Source organism: Patagioenas fasciata, chromosome W, assembly GCF_037038585.1.
Source record: "Patagioenas fasciata isolate bPatFas1 chromosome W, bPatFas1.hap1, whole genome shotgun sequence".
Taxonomy (NCBI): domain Eukaryota; kingdom Metazoa; phylum Chordata; class Aves; order Columbiformes; family Columbidae; genus Patagioenas; species Patagioenas fasciata.
This window is the reverse complement of record NC_092559.1, coordinates 65,087,307-65,099,737: the sequence shown is the minus strand read 5'-3', so window position 1 is coordinate 65,099,737 and position 12,431 is coordinate 65,087,307. Positions and strand designations below refer to the sequence as shown.

General features: G+C 42.8%; 2 protein-coding genes across 2 annotated transcripts; one reads left to right on the top strand and one right to left on the bottom strand.

Annotated features, from left to right (window-relative positions):
• Window positions 1-373: 373 nt before the first annotated feature.
• On the top strand, window positions 374-1,640 carry LOC139826336 (endogenous retrovirus group V member 1 Env polyprotein-like). Its single transcript, XM_071801635.1, has 2 exons — window positions 374-396; window positions 995-1,640. The coding sequence occupies exons 1-2, from the start codon at window positions 374-376 to the stop codon at window positions 1,638-1,640; spliced, it is 669 nt and encodes a 222-aa protein (XP_071657736.1).
• A 2,250-nt stretch (window positions 1,641-3,890) lies between these two features.
• On the bottom strand, window positions 3,891-9,361 carry LOC136114526 (immediate early response 3-interacting protein 1-like). The gene is made up of 3 exons (XM_065859898.2): window positions 9,086-9,361; window positions 7,267-7,368; window positions 3,891-6,361 (listed from the first exon to the last, which is right to left on the bottom strand). Exons 1-3 carry the CDS (start codon window positions 9,174-9,176, stop codon window positions 6,306-6,308), a joined length of 249 nt encoding a protein of 82 aa, XP_065715970.1. The 5' UTR covers window positions 9,177-9,361; the 3' UTR covers window positions 3,891-6,305.
• Between the last annotated feature and the right edge of the window lie 3,070 nt (window positions 9,362-12,431).

The window sequence follows — 12,431 nt, the reverse complement described above, 5'->3', positions numbered from 1 at the left end:
GAAAGTTTAGAGTGAATTTAACTGTTCTGAATTGGACAGTATGACAAAAAAATCTACACCCACACCACTAGGAAATGTTTTCAAATGAACGTGGGTCTAAAACTAAACCTCTCATTTGGTTGCCTTCCAACTGGACTGTGGTGGCTCTGTGGAGATGGATATGCCAGGAAAGGTGTCAAGGTTTAAAGCAAGGCAACAATAAACCATGGCAGATGCTCTCTGTTGATCCCTCCTACCATAAAAGGTGATAGAAAGATAAGGGAGTCTTTAAGTTAGTTTTGCAAGTTGGAAAAGTTTTAAAAGGCTTTACTAATGCTACTAATAAATAGAGAAAATGATACAAAATATACAAAACCAATCTTGAATGCCCGATATGGAGCTGGCGTCACTCCAGCAGTGGCGGAGCTGGGTGAGCGGAGCTGGCATGGCTCCAGCAGCTGCAGGGCAGGCACCCGGAAGTCGTGGGTGGGACTTCACAGCAAACCGGAAACTGGATTTCAGGGATGCAGGGCCTGAGGCCTATAGATCACAGGCAGACAGACAGGGTCCTCTCTAAATGCCAGCCATGGTCGAAGAGATGAGACCCTCATGATCTCTGCTCTTATATAGGGTGTATGACGATTATGGGATGGAATACTCGGTCATTTTTAGTCACCTGTTTTGTCCACCCCTCCTCAAACATGCCCCTCTCGCGGCGGAATTTTATCAGTTCTTAGTTGCTATAGCAATAAATCTAAACATGAGTTTCTTCAGCATTCCGTTGGTCATCTTATCAGCATCGAGTACAGTGTCCGAGAAAAATATGCAGTTACTTAGAAGGCACTTAGAAGAACTTAGCTGAAAGGAAAATTCACTAAAAGATAACTGGTCTTGTTTTTAACAAAACAAGGACAAAAGGTTTACCTTTGAACTGGCAAGGCGAACGTGGGTTAGGTTATTTAGTACCTCAAGATCGGATATTTAACCATTCACATCCCCCACCATGAATTCTTAGATCAGTATGGAAGCTGAGCAAGAGGCAAATAAATAACCCGCTTGTAGATCGACCTTGGGGTTTTCATAGCTTTGTTTGGTGGTTTATCCCCATGTTAGGGCTAAGTGAATTAGAAAAAGCAATAGTCAGCATTTCTGTCACATTGGAGGAGATAGAAAATTCAACTGCAGATGCACTCCAATGGATTCAGCAAGAAGTAGGATCCCTTAGTAAGGTGGTAATGCAAAACAGAATGGGGCTTGACATCCTATTAGCCAAAGAGGGAAGGTTATGTATGGCCATAAACCAGACTTGCTGTACTTACATTAATAAAGAAAGACAAGTCGAGACAGAACTGCAGCGAATTTGGGAAATGGTTAAACTCTTGCATCAAGTGTCAAAAGACGATACCTCCTTTGGGTTCACAAACCTCCGGGAAAAGCTCACTTCAAGGCTACTAGATCTTGGATGGTTCAAGCAACTATTTGTACTGGTAATTATTTTGATTGTATTAAGCCTCTTAATCTGTATCTTGCTTAGATGCCTTTTATGTTGCACCACAGGGACAATGGACAGCTATATTCAGTGGAAAAAGCACCAGCTTCAACAAGAGGTTGAATCAGGGAAATATTTTATGAAGCGCATAGAGAGTAAAAGCATATTATAGAAAAATAGTAAAGGAATTTACTCATGACCTCGGAAAAGGGGGGAATTAAATGCTGTATAGTCAGCAAATTACTGCGTAGTCAGCAATGTATTGTGTAGCCTGATAACAGTTAAGGATGTAACAGCTTAACTAACAAAGATAGGGGCCCAGTTGCATCCTTGGTGGACGAGATAACAGAAACCTTCAGCATGCAAGAAGACAATCCAGTTGTAATCAGCTCAGCAGTTTGGGTTTCGGCCAACTCAGCACACCAGACCAAAGGTTAAAGGTACATAGCAAGGGAGACTGCGAGCCTTCATCCAAAAGACCCCGGCCCACAACCACCAGGTGACAGTGCGCATGCGTGAAGAGGAGGAGCCCTATGATAATGAGTTCCGAAAAATTATTATAATAGCCACTCCTATTCCTGGAACTAATTATACTAAACCAACCCCTGTTCTGAACGTGTATGATGCGTTAACATAAAATAGCTACTTTCTGAAGCGAAGGTGTGCAAGCTTTGGGAAGCGATTCCGTTGCACCCTGGCGCCAGAATAAACATACCTGCTTTATAACTCATCTCGAGTTGTAGAGTTTATTCCGCACGTCACCTGAGAAGCCGGGGCAGCGAGTGTCTCCCTGGAGAGCCCCGGGGCCGGTCCCCTGCCCCACATCCCCACCCCACTAGAACCGGCATGAGGCTCCAACTACCCTCCCCACCCCCAGCCAAGAAGATGGTACCGCCCCTTTCCGCCACTTCACAAAGGGCAGATGGGCTGGTCCATTCTCTGGAGAGGGAGCCTTAGAGCTCGGCGAGCTCCCCTTTCCCCTAAAGCAGATGGTTCCGCCCGCTCGTTCGCGCCCGAAGGCGGACGGGCCCACTCGGCCGACAGGGGGGAGTACCGTGGCGGCAGCGCCCCCTCCCCGACACTAACCTGTCTCCAGCCACCCCTGCGGACTGCCCGCCGCCGCGCCGCGGGGCCCTCGCGGAGCCGGGTCTGCCCTGCCGAGCGCCGGTACCCGGCTGCTACCGGCACGGCAGCCACAGCCGCCGCCAGGCGCGGCACTGCGGCGGCGCTCAGCCCTCAAGGGCCGGTGTCCCCGGTGGGCTCCGGCAGTCGCCGACAGGCAGCGCGGCGGGCAGCCCTCGGCGGGGCTGAGGGGCAAAGGGTGCGCGGCGCCTCAGAGGAGAAGGCGGGAACTGCCGGGAGCTCCGGGTGTCCGGTTCGGGGATCCGCCGTGAGCCCCGGGTGTCCGGCCCCGGCGGCGGTACCACAGAATAAGGGATGATGGTTTCAGACTAAAGGGGGGAGATTCAGTCTGGACATGAGGAAGAAATGTTTTACACTGAGGGTGGTAAGACCCTGGCCCAGGTTACCCAGAGAGGTGGTGGATGCCCCATCCCTGGAGACATCCCAGGCCAGGCTGGATGGGGCTCTGAGCAACCTGAGCTGGGTGATGTCCCTGCTCATGGCAGGGGGTTGGACTGGTTGAGCTTTGAAGGTCCCTTCAACCCAAACCATTCTGTGATCTCTTACAGCTCCTGTGCACTTCCCACTGCCATCCAGCAACGCGTTTGTGAACATTTTTGAAGACCGGTTTCCTCCAGCAGCTCTGTTGGTAACATGTAACTGTAAAGACTATGGTAACAGCAAGCCCCAGTCTGTGGAGACCACTCTTGCTGTGATGGCAATGGAGTACACCATGCTCATCTGCAGGAGAGGCAACATCCAGAAAACATGGGTAGATGCAACTGCATTTTAAGCTACTGCAGTTAGGATTTCATAAGAAAGGAAAGCACATCAATTAATTAAATACGATATGCATTCACAGTTTTATATTGTGATAGTACATCAAAATCCAAGGTATATAAGATAGTACAGTTTTAAATTAATAACATTGCAACATAAGGGGAGATGTCAAAGATAATTCAAGTGAGTTTAAGATTCCTTGATATACAAACCCATTACCTACTTTTCCCTTCACCTGTCCCCACGCCCTTTAAAACAAAACATTTAACAGTACAGGTGTACAGAACTGGTCCCTCATTTCTGTCTGTTTTTGCACTTAAAACTCTCAGAAGCTTCCCACAAGCTTCACTTTTACCACACAGCCAGTCACTGCACTACAATCCACTGCTGCAAAAACATCTGTTTAAAAATCCTTACTAGAAATTAGCCAATTATTCTACCCTGGAAAGTCTTAGTCCTTATTCTGATCTGTAAAGTGCTCTGGTTATTGTCATTTCTGTGCCAGGTATGAGTGACAAAGCTCTTAATGGTTTGAAGTGACTGCTGGAGCACAGGCTGCATGTGGTAGAATTTTTTTTTTTTTTTAGTATTTTTTAGTCGCTGCAGAATGGCTCAAAGCCACACAAGGAGGCAGCAGCAGTGCCGTTACTCTCGCTGTTTCTCTCTACTTTCCTTTCTCAGCCTGTTTTGTGGCTGCCCTTTTGTGCTCCCCTCTTCCCTGCTCATTGCCTGGGAGACCTGATCTTCAGGCCCTGCCCAGGTAAAACACATCCCAGTTTTGCCTCAAATACAGAATTCCTGCTGCACAGAACCACTGCTTTTTTTTTTTTACTGCATGTGCCTAATTGATTTTAAAACAATCTATCCATGTGCTCTAAGCCACACACTGAAACTTCAGCCTTTCGGAAAGGACAGGAAAATGGGAGAAGTAACATTTTTAAAGCTGCTGCTTGTAATCTTTAGTACTGGTTTTTATTTTAGGAAGAGACAGTTTTAACAGTCAATATATATCAAAAGGAAGTAATATGCAAGCTGTGCTTCAAATCATTTGGTACTCCAGCACATCAGCAATGGAAACATCCACCACTGCTCTTTTTACAAAAACCCCTGTGTACCTTCCATGTTTTATCTGTTCCACATACATGTCCGGTTTCCATGAAAGATAAATATATGAAAATAACTGATCCAGGCCGTACCCTCGTGACCTCCGAATTACACAAAATAAGGAATATTTTATAATAGATCTACCTAGTTTAGAATTTAAAGCCTACCATGATCCTATTCTGCCTCTGGCCAATGTTACTGTTGCTCATTAGCTTTGTTACATAAACCAAAATACAGATTTGTAGCTAAGAAAAGATACTCAAAGTGCCACAGGGATGAGAGAAAAAAAAAAGTATTTCATGTAAAAACAGTAATGCTGGTTATCTGGAACAGGATGAAGCTGAGTTTTGTGATACTCCCACTGTAGACAGAAATATAGTGAGTTATGAGAGTGCTTTAACTTAGAAATTCAAAATTTATTTACAAGTTTTCACTAAGAAAAAAAAAGAACAACACAACATCAAACTCTTCTCCTGGATATACTCTACTCTGCAAAACACTGCAATCGAAGATCATTTACACATTTTACAGATTTATCTTTGTATACAGCCATGTATGCTTTAGTCATCAAGACATCAGAAGAAGAGATGATAAACTGCTTTAAAATAATGAAACTGCCACATTTCCTTTGGCTTTCCCCACTTTAAAAAGAAGCTAAAACACTTTAGCAGAGGAACAGACAGAAGACTTCTAACTTTTCTAAAAAAGTACATGAGAATCAGCCTTTAGTTCAGACTTGCTAGAAAACATAGGACTGCTGGGTTAGGTCCAAATTGAGACAAGATTGCAATTAGCAACAATCTCTGCAACAGAACTGCAAGATCACACCCACAGTTTCCATTTCAGCAAATTGTTAATTTAACAAAGGAAGATGGAGGGCAGGGGGAAGAAGCACTAATAGAAGAGGCTGCAAATTTGCTAGTTTTCGACAAAGAATTGCATTTGGAAAGGGCACATTATTCCCCTCCTGCATTTCTCAAGAAGCTCCAACTACAAATGTTTGTCCACTTCCATCACACTAATCACCACGTGGAAGTTTAACACACATTTTTAAAACTATAATAATTCTTGACAGAACAGTAACAAATGCTAAATCGCTAATATCGCCTGCTAGTCTAAATTAACAGAGTTGCCCAGCTTTAGGTACAACTTTTTTAGATTTTTGCATAGCAATTGCACCTATTTTAAACTTACTTCACCATCAGCACGAAACATTCTTGATTTGAAGAGTCTTATCAAACACACGAGAGAAAAATCCTGTTCTCAAAACGGGAGAATTCACCTTCCGATGTGAACTGAATTGAGACTTTACCCATCTTCGAGACTTTTACCATCTCAATATCACAACTGTACTTCAATAATTTATAACGTTTTCAATACCTAATTTGTATTCTTTCAAGTAGTACTGTGGTAGTAATTGAAACAAAAAAAAACACTTGTTTTTTCTTCATTTAATAATAAATCAGAAAGTGGACTGACGGAAATTCATCCCTGAGTAATGAGACATTTAAAAAAACGCATCCTATCGACAATCAGCGCAATATCTTAATGACAAACAGTCAACACTATTTAACAGGCAGCAACAGAACTGGTTGTAGTCTGGTATATTTGCAGCTTTGTTGCATTGATCCCATTATCTTGTGTAATGAAACTGCAAGTGAACATTAGGAAATGGGATAAATAGAAATAGTGTCTTTATTTATTTATTTTTTTTTTTTAAGTTGAATGTCAAATCAACAGCTAAACCATGATGGATCCCAAACAACTTGGAGTGGTAATTGTCAGCAAGTGACTTCCTTGGATGTCCAAAAAGATTTCACAATGGGTATTTTCAACCAAACAACAGGAGGAGAATGATCGTAACGGAGTTTAATGCTATTAATGGCACTGTAGGAAAAAAAATATAAGAGCAATTGTGAAAATTTGCTTCTGCACCATCACAAAGTGAGAGAATTTCTGCCTTTTAAGGAGCAAAAATCATTCCAATTTTTAAAAATACACTGAATTTTCCTAGGCAAAAATCAGGATTAATGGACGGATACAGGATCAAAGAGCCAAGAACACTAAAAATGAAGAAGCAGCAGCATATATATTTTTATATGACCCATCACGTTATAACTTTGACCAAAACAATCCTTTCTCCAAATGGAAAAAAAAAAAAAAAAAAGCTCTATCCTTGGGTTTGCTGTGATTTAGAAGAAATGTATCACTTTTTATTCTGTGGTGGGCAAGACAGATAAGATCTGTTACTTCCCCTTTATCATCACCTATAAAATAAATTTTTGGTGGGCTTTATAGTGGAAAACTATAAGTAATTTACATTCCCCCCCCTCCGATCCTTTGAGGCACGTAAACATGTCTTACCTTTAAGAATTGCATGAATTACATTTCCCTCACCAGGTACTTCACGTAAAATTGAATTTAACCAAAGTGGAGCTAATTACACACTCTGATTGATCACCATGCTTCCCCCCTAGTGCCAAAACTCCGAGGAAAGACCAGACGCAGCACAGGCATCACAAGCCAGAGTCGGGGAATGTTTTATTTTATCAAAATATTAATTAAAGAAACTTTAGCAAAACTGTATCAAAATTAGGGCGTGAGCATCACGCGCTAAGACCTGCACTCTCTCATACACAGCCCATGCGTGAAAAGATTGGAAGGGACGAGCAGAAATAGCAACTGTTTGGTAACAACAAAAAAAAAAATTCGAAATACTGACGTTACTTCATTAAAGCACAGAAACAAAACTTTACGGGCAATAATGTTTTAACGGAAGATGGTCACCTTACCTCTCATAATGGTTCGTACAGATCGAATAAGGTTCGTTAGTTGTGCTTTAATTCCCAGTTCCTCTCCGAATCCTCCAATCCCTTGATCACTTCCCCAGCCAACTGTGTCACATAAAACCAGCCAGAAATGTTAGGAAAAAAACACCCAGGAAAGTTATCAGCAATATTAATGAGCGATCTAGCTTGAATATGGTTATCACCAACGTTAGAAAAAAAAATACAAATCAATTTGCTTTATTTCAAGATTGGATTTTAAAACAATATACTGAAAACTGTAGCAACAGTAGCGACAGATCGATGTTTCTGTAAAGGAAACCCTTAATTTTTTAATACACTACTGTTCCCTGTGTGCCGGAGAAACAAATGAGTTTATTTGGGTTTCAAAAAAACCACACAGCAAAATAAAAACAAACTAAAAGTCTGTTCATAGTCCTTTACCAGAAGATAAAACAGCAAATAGTTGTTGGGTATGAAGTGACTCTTCAGCACCGAGAAATGAGCTGTAGGACAGAAAATGGTCAGAGATTTCAAATCAGGATGATTTTTGTAAGTAGTATTAAAAAAAAAAAAATAAAAATACTTGGGAACTTCTCAGAGGGCAACAGAAGTACTGAAGGTTTACAAAGCCCTTCAAGGGACAATCCTGGTAACAGCCCTAACCCGTTTGGGGACAATCCAATCAGGGACAGGAGCAGCTGTCAATATTCGAAGCTGCACTGGGCAACCTGCACTTTTCTCCAGAGACAACTTTAGAGGGATTTTTTTCTTTTTTTTTTTCCCCTTTCTCATCTCCTTCATTCTGCTAGCAGTAGGTGAGTCCTCTCCCTCAGCAGCCACCACTTCCCACTGGGATGAGCCTCGAATTATTCCTAAGCCTCACCTGGGATCAACAACTGGCTTGACCCACCCTGTCAGTCCCCACATCACCCTTTTCCTCCAGCTGCTCATCAGGAAAGCAAAAGAAAACCCCAAATCAAGCAAATCTCCCCTAACGAATCCTACTGCATAACGGGAGAAAGGGATAATTATCTGCATTCCTGCCAAAAATCCAAGTTGACTTGTCTCCTGACTTGGAGAAATCAGGACTCTCCGGATCAGGAAACTGGGAAACCTTGGGTTTTTTTTTTTGTTTGTTTTTTTGGGGTTTTGTTTGTTTGTTTGTTTGTTTGTTTGTTTGTTTTTTCCTGGGGCTTTGCAGATATTTGTGTCGGCGACTTTTCTGTGTCATATAGGTTGTTTTTCTTCTAAAGGACAAGGATACTCAACTTTGGGGATCTTTCTTCAGAATTGTGTGAGTGTGCAAAGCCTGAGAAAAAAAAGAAAAAGGCACGACAAGATGAAGGAAACCACCTCATGCTATGACAACACACTGACGGGTGGCACAAACGGAGAAGAAATAGTAGAAATGCATAGAAAAAAAAGAAAAATTATGGGGGAAAAGGAGTACGATAAATCAATGACAAAAGCAATGTCCACCATACGGGCAGGAAACTCAAAAAAAAAAAAAAAAACCCACAGCAGCTCCTCAGCCCCGGCAAGGCCAAACCGCAGTACCGGCTCCCACCAAGCCCGGTGGGCCGGGAGGCGCATCCACCGCACCGGGCGGCCTTCCCGCGCCCGCGGAGCCACCTACGAGCATCCCCGGGCCCGCCGAGAGCCGGGCGGGCGCGGCCGGGTCCCGTCAGCCAAGCTGCGGGTGGCTTATCCCCTCCCAAGGCCCCGCCGGGCCGGGGTGTTCACGTGTAGAGGCGGGAGACGCGTCGCGGCGGCCGGGCCTGGCCCCGGGCTTCCCCCCGCCACCCCCGCTGCCGGCTCTCACCGTGTCGGAGAAAGCGCTCTTCATGCAGTACAGCTACAGCGTTGACAATAAGGAGGGAGGCCTGGAGCAGCGAGTAAAGCGTAAACGCCATAATCCCGCCGCGATGCGCCGCCGGAGCGGGAACTGGCGCCCGAGCGGGGCGGGGAGGGGGTGGGGGGGGGTTGAGAAGGGCATGGTTTGCGGTGGGGCGTTGCCTCCGGCTCCGCGCAGGCGTGGCCGGGCACTGAGTTTCCGCCACGATCGCGGGGTGCGTTCGGTTTTCGGAGAGTCATCCGTGGGCGCTTAGCTAGTGGCCTTTTGTTTCAGTGCGGGCTCAGCGGAAGAGGAAGGAGCAGCCTGACCTTTCTCCATCGATAACTTTAATGTTGCACCCTCCAAATAGTGGAGGCTGGTGGGGAAACATCATCACAGTGAGGGGCTGAAACGTACCCCCTCATGGACATCACCTATTCATAATCTAATATTAGTAGAATCAGTCAAAAACATAAACCACTTTGTATGCAAAAATACTTTATTTTTTAATATTTAATTTTATGGACCACCCCCTGTATTTTTTCAATACATAAAATCGCATAATAGTTTGGGTTGAAGGGACCTTGAAAGCTCATGCAGTCCAACCCCTGCCATGAGCAGGGACATCACCCAGATCAGGTTGCTCAGAGCCCCATCCAGCCTGGCCTGGGATGTCTCCAGGGATGGGAACCACCTCTCTGGGCAACCTGGGACAGGATCTCACTGCCCTCAGTGTAAAACATTTCTTCCTCATGTCCAGCCTGAATCTCCCCTCTTTTATTTTAAAACCATCACCCCTTATCCTGTCACAACAGGCCCTGCTAAAAAGTCTGTCCTCATCTTTCTTACAGGCCCCTTTTTTGTTCTGGCAGGAAATCAGCTCAGATCCCAATTGTTGTTTATCCAAAACATGATGACTGCAGAAGTCAAGATTCTTAGAAGCATCCAAAAGAAAACAATTATACTTTATATCGGATTGATTGGGGCCTCTGGGTACTTCTGCAGTCAAATAGCAAAAATAATAATAACTGGAGCTCAGGGATACTGTATAGTTATTGATGCATAAATATTCATTTTTTTCCTTTGCATCTTTCAGTCCAATTGGCTGAAGGGGGTGATTTGCATAATCACTCTGATTTTATTTCTCAGTAATCATACAATACACAGACTCCTTAACTCTGAATGGTTGATAGCTTTTATTACTCAATCAGGGTACAATGATTTGCATAATCACTGCACTTTGATGGTTATTAAACTCATTCGTTGTAAAAGAAATGATAACTTTGTTCTTAATGTGGTGGACTGGAGAGACCCCATCTCGATTCTTTGCCCTGCCACAGACTTCTGATACAATCTGGGTAAATTATTCACCCTTTATCAATATTATATCTCCATGCTTCAGCTCTGGGTTAAGATCCACTCACCAGCAAGTGCGAGATTATATGATAATTCAGTGATTAATTAAGCGTTGGGACCATATGATTAATAATGTGAATTAACCACAAAGAAACCCACACCTCAGCTGCCTCTTGCCTTCAGTTTTCCTTTCCAAAACTATAGTCAATGATGTAGTATTATGCCTCTAATTAATCATTACTAATAAAATACATTACGTTTTAACAATTGGAACTGGAAGCAAGAGAAAGCACCCCATCAGCAGAACCACAGCATATTATCCCCCAAATTACTAATATTAAGTAAGGGGGATAAAGAACAAAAATCAAACATTTATCAGAGTTTTTTCATCTGGTCAAAATATTTGTCATTTCAGTTTCAAAAAGAAATATATTCTCAATTCAGGGAAGTGAGTAAAATGTCCATTGCACTTCCAGTGAAATGGATATTATTTAAGCATATGCTGAAATGTTTTATTATATGAAAGCTCAAAATATTCCCAGGTATTGGCTCTGATTCTGCAAACATGTGTATGATTAACTTCATGTGTGTCAGCAGTTAGTGGTACTACTCAAGTGTGCTGGCACTTGTGAACACACACTTGCAAGCTCAGGAATTCCAACTTAAATCCTTTGTCTCTCACTTATATTTTTATTCTGTGTATAACTACAAACCTCCTAAAAACTATCAGTTTAGCATTTAAAAATGGAGCCATTTCTCGTGACCCAACAGCCCCCAAAGTTTACAAAAAGGTTTTTTTTAATTCAAACCATCTTTTTTCGTATGTCTATAAATAATATAAAAGGCTGATCTTGATTTTACCAAACTCCATACACACAGAGAAAGTCAATATGGGGCTGAAAAGATTTAATCCCAAAGGCTGTCACTATTTTTTAAGAAGTTATGAGTGCTGGCATATAATGGTCAGACAAATGGAGCTGCCTTTTGTTCTTGGACATAATTTAAGGCATTATGGCAGTAATTCTATAATTAAATACAAATAAATATGAGGGGTCACTAACAGGCACATATAACCACCACCATAATCAAATAGCATTTCCTGGGCTACCTTCTTACAGTATCCAACCTATAAATAAATATAACCTCAGTGAACAGCTAATGTTTAGAATTATGGCACTGAAAAAGAAAGAGGTTTTTAAAATAAGTATACAAGTTATGGCTTAGTATTTTTACCCATAATTAAGATGTATTTCCAAAGAGCAGCTGCTATCAAGCTTACATCAACTCGACGTGATTTTCCCCTTTGTAAAATCCATCATGGCAACTTAACTACACGAGTCTTATCTCTGAATCATCATCTTATGTCGTTGAAGGGAAAACCAGATGAAGTGGCTTGCGTTAGAAGGAAAGCTTTTATTTTTTATTTTTTATTCATTAAGGTATAATGTTTCAGGGGAGTAAATTCCTGCGGTGTCATCTGCAGAGTGCAGTCCATCACCATAAAGGAAAGCTTTAAACCACCTTACAGGTATCAAAGGATTAAACTTCAGGCTGGTGAAGTATTGTGAAGACCTTGGTATTTTTTCTTCTCAGTTTATTGCTCAATATTGTCAGACAGAGCACAGCTCCTTGGGTCTAACTATCCTCTACAGTTAACGAGACTCGAACTTGTTGCATCAAAGTTTTGAGGATTATGTTAGTTTATTCCTGATCAGCAAATACCAGGTCAAAGGAAGATTTCTCACAAATTCAGACCCTGCATCCTTTGCCTCACTTCAAAGAAACACACAGAATCACAGAATGTTAGGGATTGGAAGGCACCTCGAAAGATCATCTAGTCCAATCCCCCTGCCGGAGCAGGAACACCTAGATGAGGTTACACAGGAAGGCGTCCAGGCGGGTTTGAATGTGTCCAGAGTAGGAGACTCTACAACCTCCCTGGGCAGCCTGGGCCAGTGTTATGTCACCCTCACTGAGA

What these genes read in the sequence shown, in the direction of transcription:
- LOC139826336 (XM_071801635.1), top strand. Translation starts at nt 374, where the DNA reads ATGGAGCTGGCGTCACTCCAGCA. An exon ending in GAGCTGGCGTCACTCCAGCA is followed by an intron (nt 397 to 994) that starts GTGGCGGAGCTG and finishes ATGAATTCTTAG; the next exon opens with ATCAGTATGGAAGCTGAGCA.
- LOC136114526 (XM_065859898.2), bottom strand. Translation starts at nt 9,176, where the DNA reads ATGGCGTTTACGCTTTACTCGCTGCTCCAGGCCTCCCTCCTTATTGTC. An exon ending in AGAGCGCTTTCTCCGACACG is followed by an intron (nt 7,369 to 9,085) that starts GTGAGAGCCGGC and finishes TATGTGACACAG; the next exon opens with TTGGCTGGGGAAGTGATCAA. An exon ending in TGTACGAACCATTATGAGAG is followed by an intron (nt 6,362 to 7,266) that starts GTAAGGTGACCA and finishes TTTTTCCTACAG; the next exon opens with TGCCATTAATAGCATTAAAC.